Source organism: Micropterus dolomieu, linkage group LG02 (assembly GCF_021292245.1).
Source record: "Micropterus dolomieu isolate WLL.071019.BEF.003 ecotype Adirondacks linkage group LG02, ASM2129224v1, whole genome shotgun sequence".
NCBI classification, from domain to species: Eukaryota; Metazoa; Chordata; class Actinopteri; order Centrarchiformes; family Centrarchidae; genus Micropterus; species Micropterus dolomieu.
In genome coordinates, this window is record NC_060151.1 from 32,750,506 (window position 1) to 32,773,174 (window position 22,669).

The window sequence follows — 22,669 nt, forward strand, 5'->3', positions numbered from 1 at the left end:
ATGATCTCATTGATTTGGAATATTTGGGAGTGTAATACGGAATAAATGCTCAGTGTGTACATGTAATAACATGTGTTGGGTACAGTGTGGGGACGCTGGTCCCACAAGGTAAATGTCAATACATTTGTTTAAATATGAAGTTACCATTTCTTCCTTTATAATTATGAGACACACAAGTCATAATGAATGTAATGTGTGTCTAGGTTTCTGCGTGTCCTCCTAATGACTGGATGTCAACGCAAGTCCCCCTAAGTGCTAAAAACAGGTGTGTGTGTGTGTGTGTGAGTGTGTGTGTGTGTGTGTTACGGCATGTGTGACAGCGCCACCTGCTGCTGTTTGTCTCCAAACACATACAGCTGTTTTAACTCCGCCCACCACTCTCTGGGGCGACGCCAGCGTGGCCGTAGCAACAGATCGTTCAGGAGAGCAGCAAGACACGCTCCCAGACCAGGCCCCCCCCAGAACACCTGCAGAGGAAACAACCAATCAGAGCCAAGTCTCAGGGTGACACTGTGTGTGTGTGTGTGTGCGTGTGTTCTGACCCAGTGGTTGTTGAAGTCGAGCGTGACGACAGCTGGACCCAATGAGCGAGCCGGGTTCATCCCACAACCTGTCGCTCCGACCTGAGAGAGAGAGACAGGTAGAGAACAGGTGAGTGTATGTCGGTTCTGTGGGTTCATTCACCGAGCCCTGTACCGGGGGCAGCACGCGATGTTAACGCAAAATGCAAATGTGAAATCCATGGATGATCCTAGTATTCTGTCACCCTACACATACTACACACTTCTGTGAAGCTCGGAGGCTCAGCCAGCATCTCAAACCATCAAACACCGAGCACCGAAATGAGCTTATGTCACAACATAAATCGCTATGTAATCACTGTACATGGCTGCAGTTATTGCAATCCAGATATCTCTCATCTCATGCCACACCGCCGTCCCATCACAAGAAAGCTCAGCTCTGATCAGCTGTGATAACAAATCACTCAAATCACCAAACTCACATAGTTCTTAGTTGACTAATAACAACAACAAACGCAGCAATATACGTTTACAGTTACAACCGCTGACTAATTTTTGTTGTTATTCAGTCCAAAAACAGCAGTTTTTATGTGTCAATAGAGACCTTCGTCGCGGGCCGACCGTCAATGAGCTCTTAGGTTTCCTTTTGCTCGTCAAATTGAAGGAGAGAAGAAGAGTTGCTTCTGGGGAGAAGGTCTTTATCGGCCTCTACTGGCTGACCCGTAGGAGCTACACAGACATGCAGCATGCCAATCGATTCGTCAGCTCAAGACAAAGAGAACAACCCCTGTAGGCTGTTCTGTTCTCAACGTGTGCGCCTGTAAAGCACACAGGCATGTTGATGAATATTCACTGTTTTATCAATATTTTAATGTTTTGGAAGCTTTATGTTATTTGGAACGTGGTTGTATGGACAGAAATAGTGTTTTGAAGAAAACTCCCAATAGAAGCAAACATATAAACATTAAATATGGCCAAAACATGGACATTCGCCTGGTGTATTTTTGAAAAATTGTGTAATAACTGTTAGTTTCCTTTCATCAAATTTACACATACAGGTGTATTCCAGGTGTATTAGGAGATATTCAGCTGCATTGTTGGATGAGTTGGATGATGGTTTTAATGGTGATATTGCTGTTAAAATATAGATTTTATACCAGGCGAGGATGAAAATATCATATTTTCCTTTATTGCATCTCCATTTACTCTTTAATAGAAAAATAAATAGGTTCGTACATTCATATTCCTTAGCTTCTGACCTTTCAAAGAGAATTATGCATCTAGGCCTGATGGTTGAGGAGTTATTACTGATTTATTTAGTTATTATAGGCATATTGGGGCAGATAGCTGGAGGTTTCCAACAGGTTACATCCTTGTGTAAGGAAAGTGCTCTACATGGAGGTCAGTCTCTAATGTGTTAATGCCAAGTACTAAGTGTCAATAACACTATTTACGCAAATCAACCAGTTCGACATTTCAAAAATTTGCTTTCATAATGTCCCGCCCCATCCGGGCTGTGATTGGACGCTCCATGAAAAGTGACATTGACGAGCAACTTTCTGCACACGGCTGCATGCAAGGCACCGAGCTTCTCTTCTGCTTTGACTCCGCCCCCAGAGATCAGCAGGCAGGTGACAACGGGAACAGGTTAGCGTAACATGGAGCCCAGAGAACCTGATTTGGAGAGGGTAGAGGAGAGGAAAAGTCTCGGTTCGCCAAAGAGTAAAACGTAGAAGTGCCGGTACTGCATACTGAGTACTGGACCATATCAAGCACTGCTTAACAGGTTTCTGTTTGCAGGTTTCTGGTCAACAGGTTTGCAGGTTTCTGGTTAACAAGTTTCTGGTTTCTAGTTAACAGGTTTGTAGGTTTCTGGTCAACAGGTTTGTAGGTTTCTGGTTAACAGGTTTGTAGGTTTCTAGTTAACAGGTTTGTAGGTTTCTGGTTAACAGGTTTGTAGGTTTCTAGTTAACAGGTTTGTAGGTTTCTGGTTAACAGGTTTGTAGGTTTCTGGTTAACAGGTTTGTAGGTTTCTGGTTAACAGGTTTCTGGTCAACAGGTTTGCAGGTTTCTGGTCAACAGGTTTGCAGGTTTCTGGTTAACAAGTTTCTGGTTTCTAGTTAACAGGTTTGTAGGTTTCTGGTTAACAGGTTTGTAGGTTTCTGGTTAACAGGTTTGTAGGTTTCTGGTTAACAGGTTTGTAGGTTTCTGGTCAACAGGTTTGTAGGTTTCTGGTTAACAGGTTTGTAGGTTTCTGGTCAACAGGTTTGTAGGTTTCTGGTTAACAGGTTTCTAGTCAACAGGTTTGCAGGTTTCTGGTTAACAGGTTTGTAGGTTTCTGGTTAACAGGTTTGTAGGTTTCTGGTTAACAGGTTTCTGGTCAACAGGTTTGCAGGTTTCTGGTCAACAGGTTTGCAGGTTTCTGGTTAACAAGTTTCTGGTTTCTAGTTAACAGGTTTGCAGGTTTCTAGTCAACAGGTTTGTAGGTTTCTGGTTAACAGGTTTGCAGGTTTCTGGTCAACAGGTTTGTAGGTTTCTAGTTAACAGGTTTGCAGGTTTCTGGTTAACAGGTTTGCAGGTTTCTGGTTAACAGGTTTCTGGTCAACAGGTTTGCAGGTTTCTTGTTAACAAGTTTCTGGTCAACAGGTTTGTAGGTTTCTGGTTAACAGGTTTCTGGTCAACAGGTTTGTAGGTTTCTGTTTAACAGGTTTCTGGTCAACAGGTTTGCAGATTTCTGGTCAACAGGTTTGCAGGTTTCTGGTTAACAGGTTTCTGGTTTCTAGTTAACAGGTTTGTAGGTTTCTGGTCAACAGGTTTGTAGGTTTCTGGTTAACAGGTTTCTAGTCAACAGGTTTGCAGGTTTCTGGTTAACAGGTTTGCAGGTTTCTGGTCAACAGGTTTGTAGGTTTCTGGTTAACAGGTTTCTAGTCAACAGGTTTGCAGGTTTCTGGTCAACAGGTTTGCAGGTTTCGGGTCAACAGGTTTGTAGGTTTCTGGTTAACAGGTTTCTGGTCAACAGGTTTGTAGGTTTCTGGTTAACAGGTTTGTAGGTTTCTGGTTAACAGGTTTGTAGGTTTCTGGTTAACAGGTTTCTAGTCAACAGGTTTGCAGGTTTCTGGTCAACAGGTTTGCAGGTTTCTGGTCAACAAGTTTGTAGGTTTCTGGTCAACAGGTTTCTGGTCAACAGGTTTGTAGGTTTCTGGTCAACAGGTTTGTAGGTTTCTGGTCAACAGGTTTCTGGTCAACAGGTTTGTAGGTTTCTGGTTAACAGGTTTCTGGTCAACAGGTTTGTAGGTTTCTGGTTAACAGGTTTGTAGGTTTCTGGTTAACAGGTTTCTGGTTAACAGGTTTGTAGGTTTCTAGTTAACAGGTTTCTGGTCAACAGATTTGTAGGTTTCTGGTTAACAGGTTTCTGCTGTGCAGCGTTGGACTTTCTTTGTCTGAACAGGTGAGACTGACTCTCTCATTGAGCCGACACTGATCCTCCCCTTTGTTTTTACACTCAGAATCTGGCTCTGAATAATCTGCTGGTGGTGAGCGGGACTTACGGCCACCAGGTGACCCAGACTGACAGCCAGGCCGACCAATAGGGGAGGAGCCACAGCTGGCAGGGGAACGTCAACTGTCGCCAAGACAACCAGGACCAGCTGGAGGGTAACCAGCATTTCCACGGCGAGCGCCTGGTGGAGCTGGACTCCAGGGGAGACCTGAACAGAAAACAGATCAGGTCAGAGACAGACATGGACTCACCTTTACGTCAGGTTCTGTATGAAACTCACTCGGTTTAGAGCAGGTGTCACGTCTCCGGTCAGTCCCAGCAGCACTGCAGCTGAGGCCACGCCCCCTAACAGCTGGCCAATCACATACACAGCTGCCCTGCACACACGAAGCCTCAGGCTCAGCGCCATCGCTATGGTTACCGCCGGGTTCAAGTGAGCTTCCCCGCCCACACAGACCGCTGCCATGGCAACAGACAGACCGAACACCAGAGCCACCTGCAGAGGACACGCAGGTGAGTCAGGCACGAGTCCAGACGAGTCCAGAAACAGGTCGCTCAGGTTGTTTGGGTGGATCCGGTTGCTGGCACACCTAGGATCCAGTGCCGGTCTTCCAGCAGCAGGCAGCGTTATCAGGACAGCTGATAGGCTGGCAGACAGGAAGAGGGCGGTGCCTAGGAACTCCAGCAGGAAGTGACGTAAGCAGGAAAGAGTCCAGACGTCACTCAGGGTCAGACGCAGGCAACGAGGGATGAGCATGATCGCGACCACGAACATCAACCTGGAACAACAACCAGCAACAACCTCACCGGCCAATCACTGCAGCGCGTTTTATGTTGTACTTTGTGATGTCAGTGTACCATGCTGCATTATCACGTTTGTTCATTTCTTGACTAAACACTTTTTCAGACTTTGACAAAGACACTAAATCAGTTTCATAATATTGATAAAGATATTTTCCGATATTTATTTGAGTGTCCAGATAATAAACATCAACATCAGCAGAATCACATATTACTGAACTAAAACAATGGGGGCGTGGCCTACCAGCCACTCCTCTTCTCTGCTAAAGGCTAGAGGCAGGCTACATTAGCTGCTACTAGCATAGCACATCCCTGAACTGCAGGTGGTCATGTTGCATTGTGGGTAGTGTAGGAACCAGATTTTGACACAAAAGAATGTATCGAATCAAAAAGTCGATATCTGGTTCTGCCTTGCTCATCACTTCTGTCGGTGTTAAAGTACAAAACAGCTCATAGCAGCACAACGCAAGGTCCACACAGAGATGTGAAATATTAGTAATGATAATGGTAAATAATAAAGATAATGTCAGCTGGGATTGGCTCCAGCCCCCTGCGACCCTGTGCGCAGGATAAGCGGTTGATGGATGGATGAATGGATGGATAATATTGATAATAATTATAGGACTAATAATAAATATTTTAGCCGGTGTTGAGCAGCAAAAAGAGACTGTATTAAACAGAAAATGTACCTGTGAGTCACAGAGAGGTTGGCCAATGACAGACAGCTTCCAGGTGGTGCTCTTGGTGATGTTACGGTCAATCGTCCTGTCTGTCCGCCTCTTATAGGGCTGAACACAGAGGCCGATGTGACGTACAGGAGGGAGGTCTCAGCACACAAACACACTGTGGACATGAAGCCAACATTTTTTCTGCACTCGTCTCTGTGAAAGACCTCCAACAAAGGACACGGTTCACCAAGACTGCAGAGTAGCACGGATTAATCAAATGAATCACTGCACCCATCAATCACTTAGATGTGCATCACTGTCTTTACTGTCCTCTACTGTGTTTCTTTACTGTCCTCTACTGTGTTTCTTTACTGTCCTCTACTGTGTTTCTATACTGTCCTCTACTGCGTTTCTATACTGTCCTCTACTGTGTTTCTTTACTGTCCTCTACTGTGTTTCTATACTGTCCTCTACTGCGTTTCTATACTGTCCTCTACTGTGTTTCTTTACTGTCCTCTACTGCGTTTCTATACCAAACGCTACTGCGTTTCTTTACTGTCCTCTACTGCGTTTCTATACCAAACGCTACTGCGTTTCTTTACTGTCCTCTACTGCGTTTCTATACCAAACGCTACTGCGTTTCTTTACTGTCCTCTACTGCGTTTCTTTACTGTCCTCTACTGCGTTTCTTTACTGTCCTCTACTGCGTTTCTTTACTGTCCTCTACTGCGTTTCTTTACTGTCCTCTACTGCGTTTCAATACTGTCCTCTACTGCGTTTCTTTACTGTCCTCTACTGTGTTTCTATACCAAACGCTACTGCGTTTCTTTACTGTCCTCTACTGCGTTTCTATACCAAACGCTACTGCGTTTCTTTACTGTCCTCTACTGCGTTTCTTTACTGTCCTCTACTGCGTTTCAATACTGTCCTCTACTGCGTTTCTTTACTGTCCTCTACTGTGTTTCTATACCAAACGCTACTGCGTTTCTTTACTGTCCTCTACTGCGTTTCTTTACTGTCCTCTACTGTGTTTCAATACTGTCCTCTACTGCATTTCTTTACTGTCCTCTACTGCGTTTCAATACTGTCCTCTACTGCGTTTCTTTACTGTCCTCTACTGCATTTCTTTACTGTCCTCTACTGCATTTCTTTACTGTCCTCTACTGCGTTTCAATACTGTCCTCTACTGTGTTTCTTTACTGTCCTCTACTGCATTTCTATACTGTCCTCTACTGTGTTTCTTTACTATCCTCTACTGTGTTTCTATACTGTCCTCTACTGTGTTTCTTTACTGTCCTCTACTGTGTTTCTTTACTGTCCTCTACTGTGTTTCTATACTGTCCTCTACTGCATTTCTTTACTGTCCTCTACTATGTTTCTATACTGTCCTCTACTGTGTTTCTTTACTGTCCTCTACTGTGTTTCTATACTGTCCTCTACTGCGTTTCTTTACTGTCCTCTACTGCGATTCTATACTGTCCTCTACTGCGTTTCTTTACTGTCCTCTACTGCGTTTCAATACTGTCCTCTACTGCGTTTCTTTACTGTCCTCTACTGTGTTTCTATACTGTCCTCTACTGCGTTTCTATACCAAACGCTACTGCGTTTCTATACTGTCCTCTACTGCGTTTCTTTACTGTCCTCTACTGCGTTTCAATACTGTCCTCTACTGCGTTTCTTTACTGTCCTCTACTGCGTTTCTATACTGTCCTCTACTGTGTTTCAATACTGTCCTCTACTGCGTTTCTTTACTGTCCTCTACTGCGTTTCTTTACTGTCCTCTACTGTGTTTCTATACTGTCCTCTACTGCGTTTCTATACCAAACGCTACTGCGTTTCTATACTTTCCTCTACTGCGTTTCTTTACTGTCCTCTACTGCGTTTCTATACTGTCCTCTACTGTGTTTCTATACCAAACGCTACTGCGTTTCTTTACTGTCCTCTACTGCGTTTCTTTACTGTCCTCTACTGTGTTTCAATACTGTCCTCTACTGCGTTTCTTTACTGTCCTCTACTGTGTTTCAATACTGTCCTCTACTGCGTTTCTTTACTGTCCTCTACTGCATTTCTTTACTGTCTTCTACTGCGTTTCTATACTGTCCTTTACTGCGTTTCTTTACTGTCTTCTACTGCGTTTCTATACTGTCCTTTACTGCGTTTCTTTACTGTCTTCTACTGCGTTTCTATACTGTCCTTTACTGCGTTTCTTTACTGTCCTCTACTGCGTTTCTTTACTTTCCTCTACTGTGTTTCCATACTGTCCTCTACTGTGTTTCTTTACTGTCCTCTACTGCGTTTCGATACTGTCCTCTACTGTGTTTCTTTACTGTTCTCTACTGTGTTTCTTTACTGTCCTCTACTGCGTTTCTATACCAAACGCTACTGCGTTTCTTTACTGTCCTCTACTGCGTTTCTTTACTGTCCTCTACTGCGTTTCTTTACTGTCCTCTACTGTGTTTCTATACTGTCCTCTACTGTGTTTCTTTACTGTCCTCTACTGTGTTTCTTTACTGTCCTCTACTGCGTTTCTTTACTGTCCTCTACTGCGTTTCTTTACTGTCCTCTACTGCGTTTCTATACCAAACGCTACTGCGTTTCTTTACTTTCCTCTACTGCGTTTCTTTACTGTCCTCTACTGTGTTTCTTTACTGTCCTCTACTGCGTTTCTTTACTGTCCTCTACTGCGTTTCTATACTGTCCTCTACTGTGTTTCTTTACTGTCCTCTACTGTGTTTCTTTACTGTCCTCTACTGCGTTTCTTTACTGTCCTCTACTGCGTTTTATACCAAACTGTACTACGTTTCTTAACTGTCCTATACTGCGTTTTTTTACTGTCCTATACTGCGTTTCTTTACTGTCCTCTACTGCGTTTCTTTACTGTCCTCTACTGTGTTTCTTTACTGTCCTCTACTGCGTTTCTATACCAAACGCTACTGCGTTTCTATACTGTCCTCTACTGTGTTTCTTTACTGTCCTCTACTGTGTTTCTTTACTGTCCTCTACTGTGTTTCTTTACTGTCCTCTACTGTGTTTCTTTACTGTTCTCTACTGTGTTTCTTTACTGTCCTCTACTGCGTTTCTATACCAAACGCTACTGCGTTTCTTTACTGTCCTCTACTGCGTTTCTTTACTGTCCTCTACTGCGTTTCTTTACTGTCCTCTACTGTGTTTCTATACCAAACGCTACTGCGTTTCTTTACTGTCCTCTACTGCGTTTCATTACTGTCCTCTACTGCGTTTCATTACTGTCCTCTACTGCGTTTCTTTGCTGTCCTCTACTCCGTTTCTATACTGTCCTCTACTGTGTTTCTATACCAAACGCTACTGCATTTCTTTACTTTCCTCTACTGCGTTTCGATACTGTCCTCTACTGCGTTTCTTTACTGTCCTCTACTGTGTTTCTTTACTGTCCTCTACTGCGTTTCTTTACTGTCCTCTACTGTGTTTCTATACTGTCCTCTACTGTGTTTCTATACTGTCCTCTACTGTGTTTCTTTACTGTCCTCTACTACTAAATATACACACACACGTTTATGGTATTATCTATTTATTTTAATGTTTTATTTATTTTTTTAACACACACTCGCTTACTGTTTTATTTATTTATTTATTAATTTTTTTTAACACACACACACTTACTGTTTTATTTATTTATTTATTTTTTTTTTTTTAACACACACACTTAATGTTTTATTTATTTTTTTATTTTTTTATTTTTTAACACACACACATTTACTTTTACTTTTATTTATTTATTTTATTTTAATTTTTAATATTTTTTTAACAGTCACACACACTTATTGTTTATTTATTTATTTTATTTTTAATATATTGAAATTTTTTAACAAAAGCTTTAATTACTTGTTTAATTAAATGTATGGGGTTGATTGTTCTTTTGTAGTTTGTATGATGCTTTGGCCATATTGTTGTTACACATTTGTGCCAATAAAGCTAATTTGAATTGAATTGAGAGAGAGAGAGAGAGAGAGAGAGAGAGAGAGAGAGAGAAAATGGTCTTCAAAAATCCTCAGTTTAGCTGGAAATTTACAGTGTAAGTTGAATGAATAGAGACTGCAGCTCTGCAGCTTCTCAAGATTAAAACGGAGCTACCATGTGTAACCCACCCACCCCCCCAATCGGCGCTCACAAAAACACACATGATTCGATCAGTCGACTATAGAAGAAGATATACTTTACTATAGGCTGGATCTGACGATTCTGAATCGACTGTGTAAATCCTTAGTCGGGGACAGCCCTACACCCAGGCTTATTTAGAGAAACAGGGGAGCCGGGGGGCTGACAGGAAACAAAGCAAGACAGGAACACCAGAGACAGACGACTTCAAAATAAAATAGGAAACACGGAACAAATGTGGAACGGAACCGACCATAAAAAACATAAAACATGTGGATAAAGAGCGAGAATGCAGGACAGGGTGTGATTACTCAAACATACGAGGAGGGACATTAACGGGAAAACAACAGGAAAACACTGAAACCCTGGCCGGGATCAGGGCATCCCAATGTTTAACTGAGACCTTATCTTTCCAACAAGAAACGTTTGTCTTTTTTTCAGGATATTTTAATATTAGCAGTGTGGCTCTGTGGAAGGTAATATATGTTTTCTGTCTCTGAGTTCAATACAGGTTAAAACCAGACTGAAATACTAAATCCAGACTTTATTTTAAAATGTATCGGCACAGAAATGACACTGTAACCACTACTGAAACCTGCAGCTGTTAAAATAAAACAGTTTAATGTCAAAAAGGATAATAACACAAACATTTGAGTAAAATATGATTAATTACCACAATAGTAAGAAACAGTAGCTGTTCTCAGTACCTGCTGCTGCAGGACACGTGTGAATATGGACACAGACTCTATGATTCAGATGTATAGAGATGAGTCATTACTGGAACCTGCTGTCGTCTCTGTCCTGAACCTTCAAGGGCAGTTCAGAGGTTTTGGCCTGAGGTGGTTTCTGTTCAAACAGATGAAGGACAGGAAATCAGAAGGAGACACTGCGGTCATGTTGACAGGCCTCTGCACGTATGGACAAGACATTCACACTGCTTTTCTGTTTCCAGGAGAAGAGTTAACCTCTGTGAAACAGGCATCACACACATCAATATAATGTTACGTTCTGCTGAAGGACTGTGTGTGTGTGTGGAGCGCTATCATCACCCTGTCAACATAAAGGAACCCTGTGGAGTTTCTGACCACCAGTCAGAGAAGGTCTGTTATGTTTGTTTCGTGCACACAAGCAAGGACTCCTGATGAAAGTTCCTGATAGTGTTTTTAAATTATTTTGGTGACTTCAAAACCCCCAACAAACTCAGAGAAGGACAAGACTGAATCCATAGACTTTAAATATGTAGAGTTCTCTTTTCTAAGACCAGATCTCTCATTGATAGAAAGACAGACAGGTACCTTCACAACAATGTGACTTTGTGTCTCCGTTCCTGTCTGAAGGTTGTTCAGGATGTGAAAGTGAAGAAATCTTTGCTTTCCAGAAACGTGAGATGTTAATGGAGGGATAAACCACACACACACACACACACACACACACACACACACACACAGATCTCAGATTGCGTAGTGAAGGACAGTGGATAGTGTTGACCTGGTTGAAGTCCGCTGTCGCTGAGCTAACTTACAACAACTAAACACATATGTTGTTTGTTTACCTCCCACATAGAACAAAAATCAGGAACATCCTGTCTAAAAATGATGCAGAAAAACTAGTCCATGCATTTGTTACTTCTAGGCTGGATTACTGCAATTCCTTATTATCAGGCTGCTCGAAAAAGTCCATTAAGACTCTTCAGCTGATCCAGAATGCTGCAGCACATGTTCTGACAGGAACCAGGAAAAGAGATCACATTTCTCCTGTTTTAGCTTCTTTGCATTGGCTTCCAGTAAAATCCAGAATAGAATTTAAAATAAGTAATGTAAATATGTCCTTTAGTGAGTCTTCTGAAATAAAGAGTCCAATCCAGACGTCTTTTAAGGGTTTTATTCTTTGCAAAGGGTCAGACAAACATACAGAGTGCCAAACAGTCTGCAGAGTGTAAGACAAAGAGCCATTGAAGAAGCAGGTGACTTTATACTGTAAGGGTATTACGCAGCTATCCAAGGGAGGAAGGGAGTCGGGACCAGCTGTCCTGAGATGAAGGCCTATCAAGGACAGTCTGATAAGAAAACTCTCTAACGAGCATCTTTCCCATGGAAAACTTCACCTAGCTGTAACATGATAAAATAATCAAATACCACGCAGTGAAACACTGGTCTGTTCTGATGAAGCATGAAGGGTGAAACAGTAAACACAATAAAATATCAAATTTCCATCACATACTCCTCCCTTGTGATCATTCTTTGATCACTCAAGTATATACAGCATTACAAACAGATCATCAGGTCACAGAAAGTCATCACGATGTGATCTACACCAGTTTAACAGAGAAAACGAATCTGGGTCCTTCCTGTCATCACAGTGGCATGTTATTCTTGTTCATGGAGTGTGATCATTTGAATGGAGACACATTTAACAATAGCTCCTACAATCAGACCTCTGGCACAGGGAATGATGCTACATCCACAGAGAGCTACAGCAATCATTAGACCTGCTAGTATGGGCATCACTAAGGCCTTTTATTTAGCAAACACAGAATCTGACCAGTCAAACATGTTAGTGTCCACTTCAGAGTTCTCTGCAAGTTCTTCTCGTAGGGAACGCAGTCCTTCCAGCACTGGGTTCACAGAACCATCTGGAGCTGTATAACACAAACATACAACAGGAGTTATTAAACATTAGCCAAGCAGCCCAGCCTGTTTGGGTGTTTCTCTTGACTCTGACACTGCTATTTGATGTCAATGCCTGTAGTTCACTGTGGTGTTCTGTTGTGGTGGTTTTTGTGCATCATGCTTGTGATCTAAGAACTGCAACAGAGGCACTGTTCATGATATTGCAAATGCAGCAAACATCTGTGTTGATCCTCGTAGGCCACACATATTTGGGTGTCTGACTGGGTCCCATGATGTCTCCTTCCAGAGACAACCATGCTGCCCACTCTTAATTTTTTGCAGCGTCACTTAAATCAGCAGTGGTGAGACCAGGAGTTTTCCCACTAGCTCCCTTGTGTTGATGTTTGCTGTCTAACAGCCTGTGAGTCCAAGACAAAGGGTGCCAAAGCGTTCCCAATCCCTCCTTCACTCACAACACAGGGAAAACAGTGGTTCAGTTGCTGATTGTGCACGCTTGTTGATCTATTGTTGTATTGGTGCAGGCAACTTCCTGCAGTGGCTGGCGTGAATCCACGTAGCTCTTTCAGCCACTTTTACCGCTGTGTATGTTGTCAGGAGCACCTTTCCACCTCTGCGCCTTCCAGCGTTTTCTTCTGAAGTCCTTAACCACCACAAAATCTAGGAGACTGTGCAGTGGTTCTGTCGCTGGAGAGGGTAGGGCCTCTTTAACCTGCTGATGTAGACGGGCAAGAGCAGAGGACAAAGTCTGGCAATACTTTAACATTCAATCATTCTCACAGTGATGTGTGTCAGGCGGTACTCTGCTTGCTGCCTCTATCCCTGTTCGTGGAGGGCGCCCAAAAAGAATCTCAAACGGGCTCAAACCTGACCTAGTTCTTACCCTCCTTCTCATGTACATCAACACCAACGGCAACGCCTTTGTCCATGGAAGACTCTTCACAACATTTAGCTAGCTTAGCTTTTAATGTTCCATTCTCTTTTTCTACTGCTCCACCACTCGCTGGGTGGTAGGAACAGTTGTCTCAAATCAATGCCCATATAAGAGCCAAGTTGTTTGATGGCTTCACTTACAAAAGGTGTGCCGTTGTCACTGCTGATTTTAGAAGGCACGCCCCAGCGCGGCAAGATCTCAGAAATCAGGGCTTTTGCTACAGCTGCACTGTCTTGTTTTGAAGTTGAAGTGTTTCCACAATGCAGAAAAATCATGCACGATTGCAAATGCATATTGAGAATCTGCGTAAATAGTTACTGATTTGTCTTTGGCCAATTTACAAGCTTCAGTGAGTGCAACCAACTCAGCTGCTTGAGCTGAATAATGAGATGGCAAGGGGCCAGATTTCAGTGTCTCGTGTTGAGTGACTACGGCAAACCCAACTTGATTTTTTCCTTTGTTAACATTGCATGAAGCAGACCCGTCAACAAAGAGAATCAGGTCTGGATTAGTTAGAGGTGTTTCAGACAGATCTGTACATGGAGTGCAAACCTGCTCAAGCACAGCAACACAGTTATGATCTTCTCCGTCTCCTGGAATGGGGAGCAAACTTGCAGGATTTAAAACGTTACAGCGTTTGACAGCGATGTTAGGCATATTCAATAGAACAGTGGTGTATCGGAGCCAACGTGCTGTGGAGAGATGAGAGGTCTTCTGTTCAAGCAAGATCATAGAAACCGCATGAGGGACCAAAGGGTTAAATCAGAATAACCAACAATGTCACGCGATGCCATGACAGCTTTCTCAGCTGCTGCCACAGCTCTAAGACAACGTGGTAACCCTGCAGCCACTGGATCAAGTTTGGCTGAAAAAAAAGCGTCTGGTCTCAGTCTGTCACCATGTTTCTGTAGTAACACTGATGTCTGTCCATTTTGGAAACATCTCAACTATCATCAACAGCACTTATTGCCTTTGCTTGGGTTTAGCTAAAAAGCTCCCTCATCAGGTGGTCACATGGTTCTTCTGGGTGACACTCTGCTCTATGTGTGTAAAACAGCCTCTGAGCTTCCAGGCTGTCTGATAACAGAAACACAGTAGAGGACAGTAAAGAAACACAGTACAGATTGGTATAGACGCGCAGTACCGTTTGGTATAGAAACACAGTAGAGGACAGTATAGAAACGCAGTAACGTTTGGTATAGACGCGCAGTAGCATTTGGTATAGACGTGCAGTAGCGTTTGGTATAAAAACTGGTATGGAAACAAAGTACAGTTTGGCATAGAAATGCAGTAGCGTTTGGTATAGAAACGCAGTAGAGGACAGCAAACAAACATAGTAGAGATTGGTATAGACGCGCTGTAGTGTTTGGTATAGAAACACAGTAGAGGACAGTAAAGAAACGCAGTAACGTTTGGTATAGATGCGCAGTAGCGTTTGGCATAGAAACGCAGTAGCGTTTGGTATAGACGCACAGTAGCGTTTGGTATAGAAATGCAGTAGAGGACAGTAAAGAAACACAGTAGAGATTGGTATAGATGCGCAGTAGCGTTTGGTATAGAAACTGGTATAGAAACAAAGTAGAGTTTGGTATAGAAACAAAGTAGAGTTTGGTATAGAAACACAGTTGCGTTTGGTATAGAAACGCAGTAGCGTCTCTCCTCTTGTGGTAGCCAGCTCTGTCTGTGGCGACCCTTTTCTATGGCCAGGCTGTGTTCACTCAGTCTGTATGTTGTCAACATTTTTCTTAATTTGGGACATTTTATTGTACTCAGGTAATTTGCCAGTGTGAATTCTCTTTTTAGGGTCAGATAACATTGGAATTTACTTTGTGTTTTGGTCGTTTCTGTCCAGTATTCAATATATTTTCTTTCTGTTTGCTGATAATTTGGTTTGGTCTGCTTGAGTTGGTGTTGCTGTCCTGAGGCTGTTGGGGACTTGTTACTGCAGAGAGCCTCAGGACCAGCTGGCTGAGGGGACTCTTCTCTGGTTTCAATTCCTGGTATGTTAGGGCTTTGTGATGATATGTCTGGGGGTTAACTGATTTTAAGTGATTGTAAAATTTAAGTGATCTTTTCTGTATTTTTAGTAAGAGGGGGTATTGGCCGAGCTCTGCTCTGCACAGGTTATTTGGTGTTTTTCTCTGCACCTGCAGGATGCTCTTACAGAACTCTCTATGGAAAGATTCTATGATTGTTTTATCCCATTTGTCAAATTCATTATTAAGTTTTGGCCCCCAGATTTCGCTACCATATAGAATTATTGGCTCTAGTACAAACTGGAAAATTCTAAGCCAGGTTTCTTTTTATTGCATAGAAAGCTCTCCTTGCTTTGTCCCTCAGATCTTTCACAGCCATGTTGAAGTTCCCTGTGTATGTAATGTTGAGGCCAAGGTAAGCGTAGTTTTTTGTGTGTTGTAATTTAGTGGTGTCTAAATAGAAATTGTGTGTAACCTGATTTCTGTATTGTTATCTTAGTCTTTGCTGTGTTTACTGTCAGGGCCCAGGTCTGACAGAATCTCTGAAGGAGGTTAAGGTGCTGCTGCAAACCTTCTTTAGTAGGTGAGAGCAACACTAAGTCATCTGCATACAGCAGAACTCTGATCTCTGTGTCGTTCAGGAGGAGGCCAGGTGCCGTGGAACTCTCTAATGTTGACAGACATTACAATGAGTGAACACAGCCTGGCCATAGAAAAGGCCACAGGCAGAGCTGGCTACCACAAGAGGAGAGACTCCCAGTGTGACAGAGGACAGGTAGAGACAGAGGACAGGTACTTTCTAACATCATGCCCTAAATATAAAACACTAAGACAAAAACACTGCAAAAATTTCCCAAATATACCCCGAATTCAGACACACAGAAACTCCCCTATTTAGTGGGAGAAATGCCCAAATGTGAAATAATTGCTGCAAAATATGTCTCCTCATGCCATGAAGTGAGGACAACCAGTGGAACCTCAGACTGATAAATAATTGTACAGATTTGAAAATTTTTAATTTTTACATGCTTACTGTTTTATTTGTTTTTTTATTTTAATTTTTAATATATTTAAATTTTTTTAACACACACACATACGCTTTAATTACTTGTTTAATGAAATGTATGGGGTTGATTGTTCTGATGTAGTTTGTATGATGCTTTGGCAATATTTTTGTTACACATTCATGCCAATAAAGCTGATTTGGAACTGAGATTGCATCTCTGCCTCACTCCCGGCCCTGGGAGAAGAACGCTGTTTGTTTGTTTCCAATCATTATGGCACATTCACTTTTTGTATACATGTTCTTAATCAAATCATATGTTTTCCCTCCAGTGCCACTTTCAAGTAGCCTATAGAAGTTGTACTCGTGCCAGATGGAGTCAACAAAACAGGCATATACCTTTCTTTTCTTAATGTTTCATTCTTGATCAATTAGAGTCTGGAGGGTAAATATATGGTCCATTGTGCGGCAATTGACTGCTGTTGGTCCAGCTGCTCTCTGATCTGGACCAGTTCTATTGTTCTCTCATGATGTCCAGGGCCTCAGAGTGCTGTAGCAGGACAGGATCAGTGTCAGCATCTGCAGTCTGTCTGTCTGGAGCAGGGACAGAACAGGACGGTTGACTCCCAGGGTTGGAGCGATGCTTGCGAGGACCTCCTTCTCCTTCTCAGCTCTCAGTCTCATAGGAGGAAAGTCGAGCTCAAACTGTCTCAGGTCGCCTTGTATCGTGGCAGTTCCATGTTTGAACAGGTTTACTGTTATTCTGCTGGTGTCAGAGTCATTCAGCCAGGCACACGGTTCATCCGTCCAGAAGATTAAATTGCAGGATCTTCCATCTTTGTAGTGGTCCAGGAACAGGATTTCTGGTCTTTCTCGAAGTAATGTTTGTTTCTATTTTCCCCTTGCAGTTTTGCTTTTGATAGCTGGGGTGTAGTCGATGGTTTCAGAGTGTGGAGACATCATGAAACAGCTGTTGATCTTCAAGCTTCTGTGTTTAAAACAGCACTACTGCTGTTTGATGCTGTGGCTAGGTAACCACAGTCCAGTGTTAGCTGGTTAGCTATTAGCTTGAGTGTTTCAGTTGGGACTTGTTTTATGATAATAAATGCAAAAACTTACTGATTTCAGTGTCCAGTAGTTTGCTGTAACTTGCTTGAGTCCCTCTATCCTCTTCTTGTTTGTTTCTCTTGCTGTTTCTGAGCTCCTTCTTCAAACTGTCTTTTTTTCTCTTTCTTTCTCCTTCTTTTTCCTCTTTTTCTCTCATCTGGTGTATTCTGGTCACTTCTTTTGCATTTTCCTCATAAAAAGTCGGTGTTTTGTTTAGCAGCAAGTCTTAAACATGACTTCTCAACAACAACGGAATTCGGAATGAACCACATGCTTTATGTGGTTCATTAACGGTGATAAATTAGCTGTCAGTCCCGCGAGGTGCAGACAACTCGGCACAACACCAGTCGGGGCTCCGTCTCTCCTGCCACTGCACACATTCTCGCTACGCCTGTGAGATTGACAGTCGAATCATCAACATATTAACATATGTTGATGATTCATGACGTGTCTCCATGTTATGTTGTCTGTTCTGCGGTCACGGCGTTCCCTCGGCTGCCTGCCCCGATGCTGTTGGCTTCAGTCATCCTTCTTCTTTACTGGACGACCTCCTCAGCAGAGTCACATGACCCCACCTCAGCTGATCTGTCTCCGCCCTACAGGGTGAAGAGAGACCTGCCTTTCCTCACGAGAGAGAGAGTGGCAGCTTCTTTGCAGGTGGTAAAGGACAGCCTCACTCTCATCAAAGAACATGTTGGAAGGATTGACACCCGTCACTTGTCAGGGCCTCGCCAACTTTTCCAACCTTGGCGCCTGCCATTGGACCGCTCGTGTCCTCTTTTGTCAAATTGGCCTTAATCTTGGTCTCTCAGGAAAACCCTCTGAAGGAGCTGAAGGAAGGGTTTGTTGAGATCAACAGGAAGCTGGACTCTCTCTCCATCCAGATCTCCAACCTGGCAACAGACGTGGAGTGGTTCAACTACGCCAGCGTATACTCTCAAGACGAGGTCCGCATCCTCACTGCCTGGAACAAGTTCAATGAGTTTCGTAAGAACAGCGCGTTGGCAAATATAACCTCTGTTTCAGCAGCTTGCTGTGGAAGGGGATGGTCCTCAACCAGATCTACTGAAACCCCATCAGCCAAAGAAGAAGAGCACACCCAGATGTTCAAGAACGTCTACAGAGCACAGGAATCAGCTATAACAAGGAACTTAAACCAGAAGTGAGAGATAAGGTGGGGTCTTGCTACAAAAGGAAATTCAGCGCATGTTGGTGGGACGTTTCTCAAGGTTTCTAGATGTCACGCCATGCGATGATATTGCACAGAAAATATCGCAGTGCGATCAAAAAGTGTCTGGTGTTCATGTTAGAGAGTTTGTTAAAGTGATGCACACTAATTGTGACACCTTTGCTCGAGTCCCAGAAGTCCTGCAGACCTTCCACTGTGACTGGAGTGGATACAGCAGCAAGATCTCCACCTATTACTCCCGAACCATCACCCCCTGCAGTGATAATCCATGTATCAGAGGAGAGTGCTAGAGGCTGCTGGACTCCAACGAACATCTGTGTGAGTGTCCTGAAGGTTGGGTTGGAGACAGATGTGAACAGAAGATGGACCGCAGGGACGTCCCAGTGACCGATATAGGCCAAGCTGTGCCCGACATCTCCACCATCATCGTCATCAGACTGGAACTAATGGAGGCCAAACTGGGGGAGATCCTCGGGACACTCAGGAACAGACGCCCTGCTGAGTAACAACTTAAAAGAGAAATTATTTACTAAATGTTAGCGTGCAAACAAGAGCAACTTAAAAAATGTGGAGAATCAGAATGAAGTGAACAAGCTGAAAGTTTAGAGTTAGGAGTGAAGACAGAGCGGCGTCCAGACAGGAGCCGCAGTCCGTCTTGGTTATAAAACAAACTAAAGTTTGACCATGTTGTTGGAGGAAAACATTCAGGGTTTCTGTCTGGGTAATGTTCAGTCCACCAGTCCTAGTTCAGAGCTCAGGGTGAACCATGGGTATAATAATATGATTGATACGTGTATTAATAGATTTATTGATAAATGTATTAATACATGTGATGTGGCTCCTCCACTCAGCCTCGCTCTGTTTGTCCCAGTGTTCACTCATGGTACTGCAACAAAAAAATGCCCTGCAGCCCAAAATCCTCATCCCCACAGACCTTCATTATAAAAGACCATCCGTGGAGTGGATGGTTGGGCATCCATAGTTCAGGACCCTCACAGTACAGACAGACCACCTGCGACCACATAAAGACGCACGCACCTCTCTGCGGTAGAGTTTTATATTCAGAATATTTAATCAGAAATGTTTACTTGATGTCAAGAATTAACCTGCAGAGCAGATAAATTCTAAGAGAATCAGAGAGTCAGGATCTGATGCCCACTGAGCTGAAAATACAACTCCCATGAATGTGTCTGATATACAGGGGTTAGGGTTAGCTGTGCTGCCTTTGTCTCTCAGTATCATGAGAACAGATGATAGAGGGTCAAAGAAAATGTGTAAGCAGAGGTCAGTGTGGGTCACACATGTTGTAATGCCTCACATAACGTGCTGTATGTCGATTCCTTACCGTGTGGAGAGCTGAGAGTTTGGTCCAGTCGGCCTCTTTTCGTCTGCAGGGCGACATTAGATCATTAGTTACTCAGCTGGAAGCCCTCATCTCTTGTCCACGTCAGCCATCAGCAGGTTTCCTCCTCAGGTTGGCCTGATAGACGCGGTTTCCTCTGATCTCTGCAGAGTAAGCATGAATCACAGTGACAGAGTTTATTTTAGTTTTAAATCCTCTACAAGCAGCACGTTGTAAATGTGGATTCATCAAAAACTTGAAAAGAAATAAATACACGAACAATTAAAGTGATTACAGTGACAATAGACCTTGAAACTATGTTGTTCCTGATACCACCACCAGAGGAAACTAAATTACAAATGACATCATGAATAAATGACTAATTACAGACCTGTTTAATGATAGCAGAAACCTGCCGAGTCCTGACCCTTCTGTGCTGAGCCACCCGCTCTGTGCAGTCCTCACTGCACTGGACCGCAGACACTAGATTGCTTTCCTTGTGTTTGGGTGTGCGGTCTTTGGGGAGGACCAGGATCTGTTGTTAAATAGCGTTTCCTCTTCATCCCACGTAGTGTTGGTCTTCTTGCTGGATCTATTCTCACAAAGGTCCAGTTTGGATGTCCACAGGCTGTAAGAGCCTCTTTCAGACTTGCTTCTCCTTGTCTTGGTTCTGGACACTTGTTGGTGTTTTTGTCAGCTTGGTGGTGCTGACAGCACACCAACAGGACAGAATCCTCTTTAATGTAAAAGAGGCACAGGCCAAGAAGGCCAAACACTTTTGTTTTTACAGCCGCTGAAGTTCCACTTCTGTCCACCAGAGGGCAGCAGAGGGACGTCATAAAGATTAATACTGCAGTCCTCCTCCTCATTCTGCTTCATTGTCACATGCAGCAGAAGTCTTTCTCTGCATTAAGCCCATCCCTGAAGGGAGCAGTGGGCTGACGATACACAGCTAAGCCCAGTTCTGCCCTCTGTTGGGGATCAGGGTCTAACTGGCACCAAGATTTACGTATATTACAGAATTATTAGTATTACAATTAATTAATAATGAAAAATACAACATAACTTTAAGCCATGTTCACCTGTCAGCCCGTTATCTAAATCACTCTCATTAAATATAATAAATTCTTCATTTGGACTTATGACTAATAATTAAATTAATTACTGTCCAAAAATTACCAATAATAGCTAGTGGGTTAAAAGATGTGGAGTTCACGTGGAAGAAGTTGGCAGTATTTTCATTCTTGTGTAATATTACGTTTATACTCGAGCGTTTATATAACAATATAAAGCAAAACACATGAGGTGAACGTTCAGGGAAGTTTCCTTCTGCATGTGTGTGGATGTTTCAGGCTGAACCAGAAGTACACTGATGTCCAGTGTTGGGCAAGCTACTCGGAAAATGTAGCGAGCTAAGCTGCAGCAACGTGGCAAAAGTAGCTTAGTTACATCTAAGCTACTTTGAATTTTTTAATATTTTATAGTTGGGTCATATATATATACACACACACAGTAAAGACCTAGTTTTAATTGAACTAACTTCATTCCACAGTAGCAACAGAAGAAAGACTAAACTGCTCCAAACAGAGCTACATCAGACACACAGAAATTTGCTGCCATATCAATGCAGCTCAATGTATTTCCTCATGCAGCAAACGGAGAACCATTGTTGTTTGCATAAACTTAATTATCACATTATTAATTAATTATTGCCTCTACATATCAAAGTTTCCTCCTCACTAGAGGACGAGCTGTCCAGGCTGGACCCTGATCCTTCTCACAAGAGCTGTTACAGTAACTATCACAGTAGAAAGTGAACTCAATCGTGCGTCTTTATTCTCCTGCAGCAAAGTCGCAGACATCAGTCCAAGGATCAGTGCGTGATGTCACCGTCACAGGAGGCGCTTCTGCCGGCTGCACATACAGGTCCGTGTATGGCGGTGGCGTCACTCACTGATCAAGCTACTGAGAAATGTAGTTCAACTAGTAACGACGCTGCTGATGTAGCATGCAAAGACTGTGTGAAGCACCTCTGATTGGCTGAACCAGTGGGTTCATAATCTCACGTTACTAACAGTCACAACAACAATGTCCCGACTGAGTCTGATGGAAACGGCTGATGAAAGGTCCGCCTCCTCGCCTTGGCGTCTTGAGCTGACAGACCGCCCGCCGACTGCTGGGTCTGGGATGTTGATGGAGCAGGTCTCTGTCACGATGTGGGCACAACAGTCTGTGGTTTCCGTTTCTTGGCCCACGTGTTTTTGTCAGAGGAAACACGTGTTTCAGCAATAAAGGCAGAAAAAAACAGCTGAAAAACAAAACGAAGCAAAGTTTGAGGAGTTGCTGCTTCTCCAAGCCCTACGGTCGCCTTCGCTTACCTGAGTGCGTCTGGACTCTCAGACTCAGGCAGCTGTTCTGCTGTAGGCGGAGCCGCGGTAAATGAAAATGCTCCTCAAAGGCATAATTAAACATGTGGCTCTCCTCATCCTCTACCTCGCTATCACCTGCTCGCAGATTCACTTTCCTCCACCTGAAATCCACCGGACCACCAGCTCTCTGCTGAGTTACGGACATGCTACTTGCCTGAGTGGAAACAGTGGGGGGGAGCTGTTTGGGCAGTTGCGTTGTCCAGCGCCAGAAAGCGTAATGAAACAAACAGTAAGTCAGGAGAAATGTGACCCATGAGAGGACAATGAAACACCGGAGTCTCCTGTGAAAATTGGGAGGGTTAGCAAGTAGGAGCTAACCGGAGCGAACCTGAGCTAACAGGAGCTAACAGGAGCTAATCGGAGCTAACAGTAGCTAACCGGAGCTAACAGGAGCTAACCGAAGCTAATCGAAGCTAACAGGAGCTAACAGGAGCTAACC

At 43.3% G+C, this 22,669-nt stretch overlaps 1 protein-coding gene and 1 pseudogene across 1 annotated transcript; one reads left to right on the plus strand and one right to left on the minus strand.

Moving 5' to 3' along the window:
• Positions 1-31: 31 nt before the first annotated feature.
• Positions 32-9,728, minus strand: LOC123965383 (aquaporin-1). Its single transcript, XM_046041915.1, has 6 exons — positions 9,687-9,728; positions 5,511-5,664; positions 4,301-4,799; positions 4,070-4,228; positions 543-623; positions 32-467 (listed from the first exon to the last, which is right to left on the minus strand). Coding segments are annotated over exons 1-6 (1,059 nt in total). The 5' UTR covers positions 9,688-9,728; the 3' UTR covers positions 32-302.
• Positions 9,729-17,705: 7,977 nt separating this feature from the next.
• On the plus strand, positions 17,706-18,749 carry LOC123967449 (annotated as a pseudogene).
• The last annotated feature ends 3,920 nt before the right edge of the window (positions 18,750-22,669 follow it).

What these genes read in the sequence shown, in the direction of transcription:
- LOC123965383 (XM_046041915.1), bottom strand. An exon ending in AACCTCTCTGTGACTCACAG is followed by an intron (nt 4,800 to 5,510) that starts GTACATTTTCTG and finishes TTGTTGTTCCAG; the next exon opens with GTTGATGTTCGTGGTCGCGA. An exon ending in GTCTGGGTCACCTGGTGGCC is followed by an intron (nt 624 to 4,069) that starts GTAAGTCCCGCT and finishes TCTCTCTCTCAG; the next exon opens with GTCGGAGCGACAGGTTGTGG.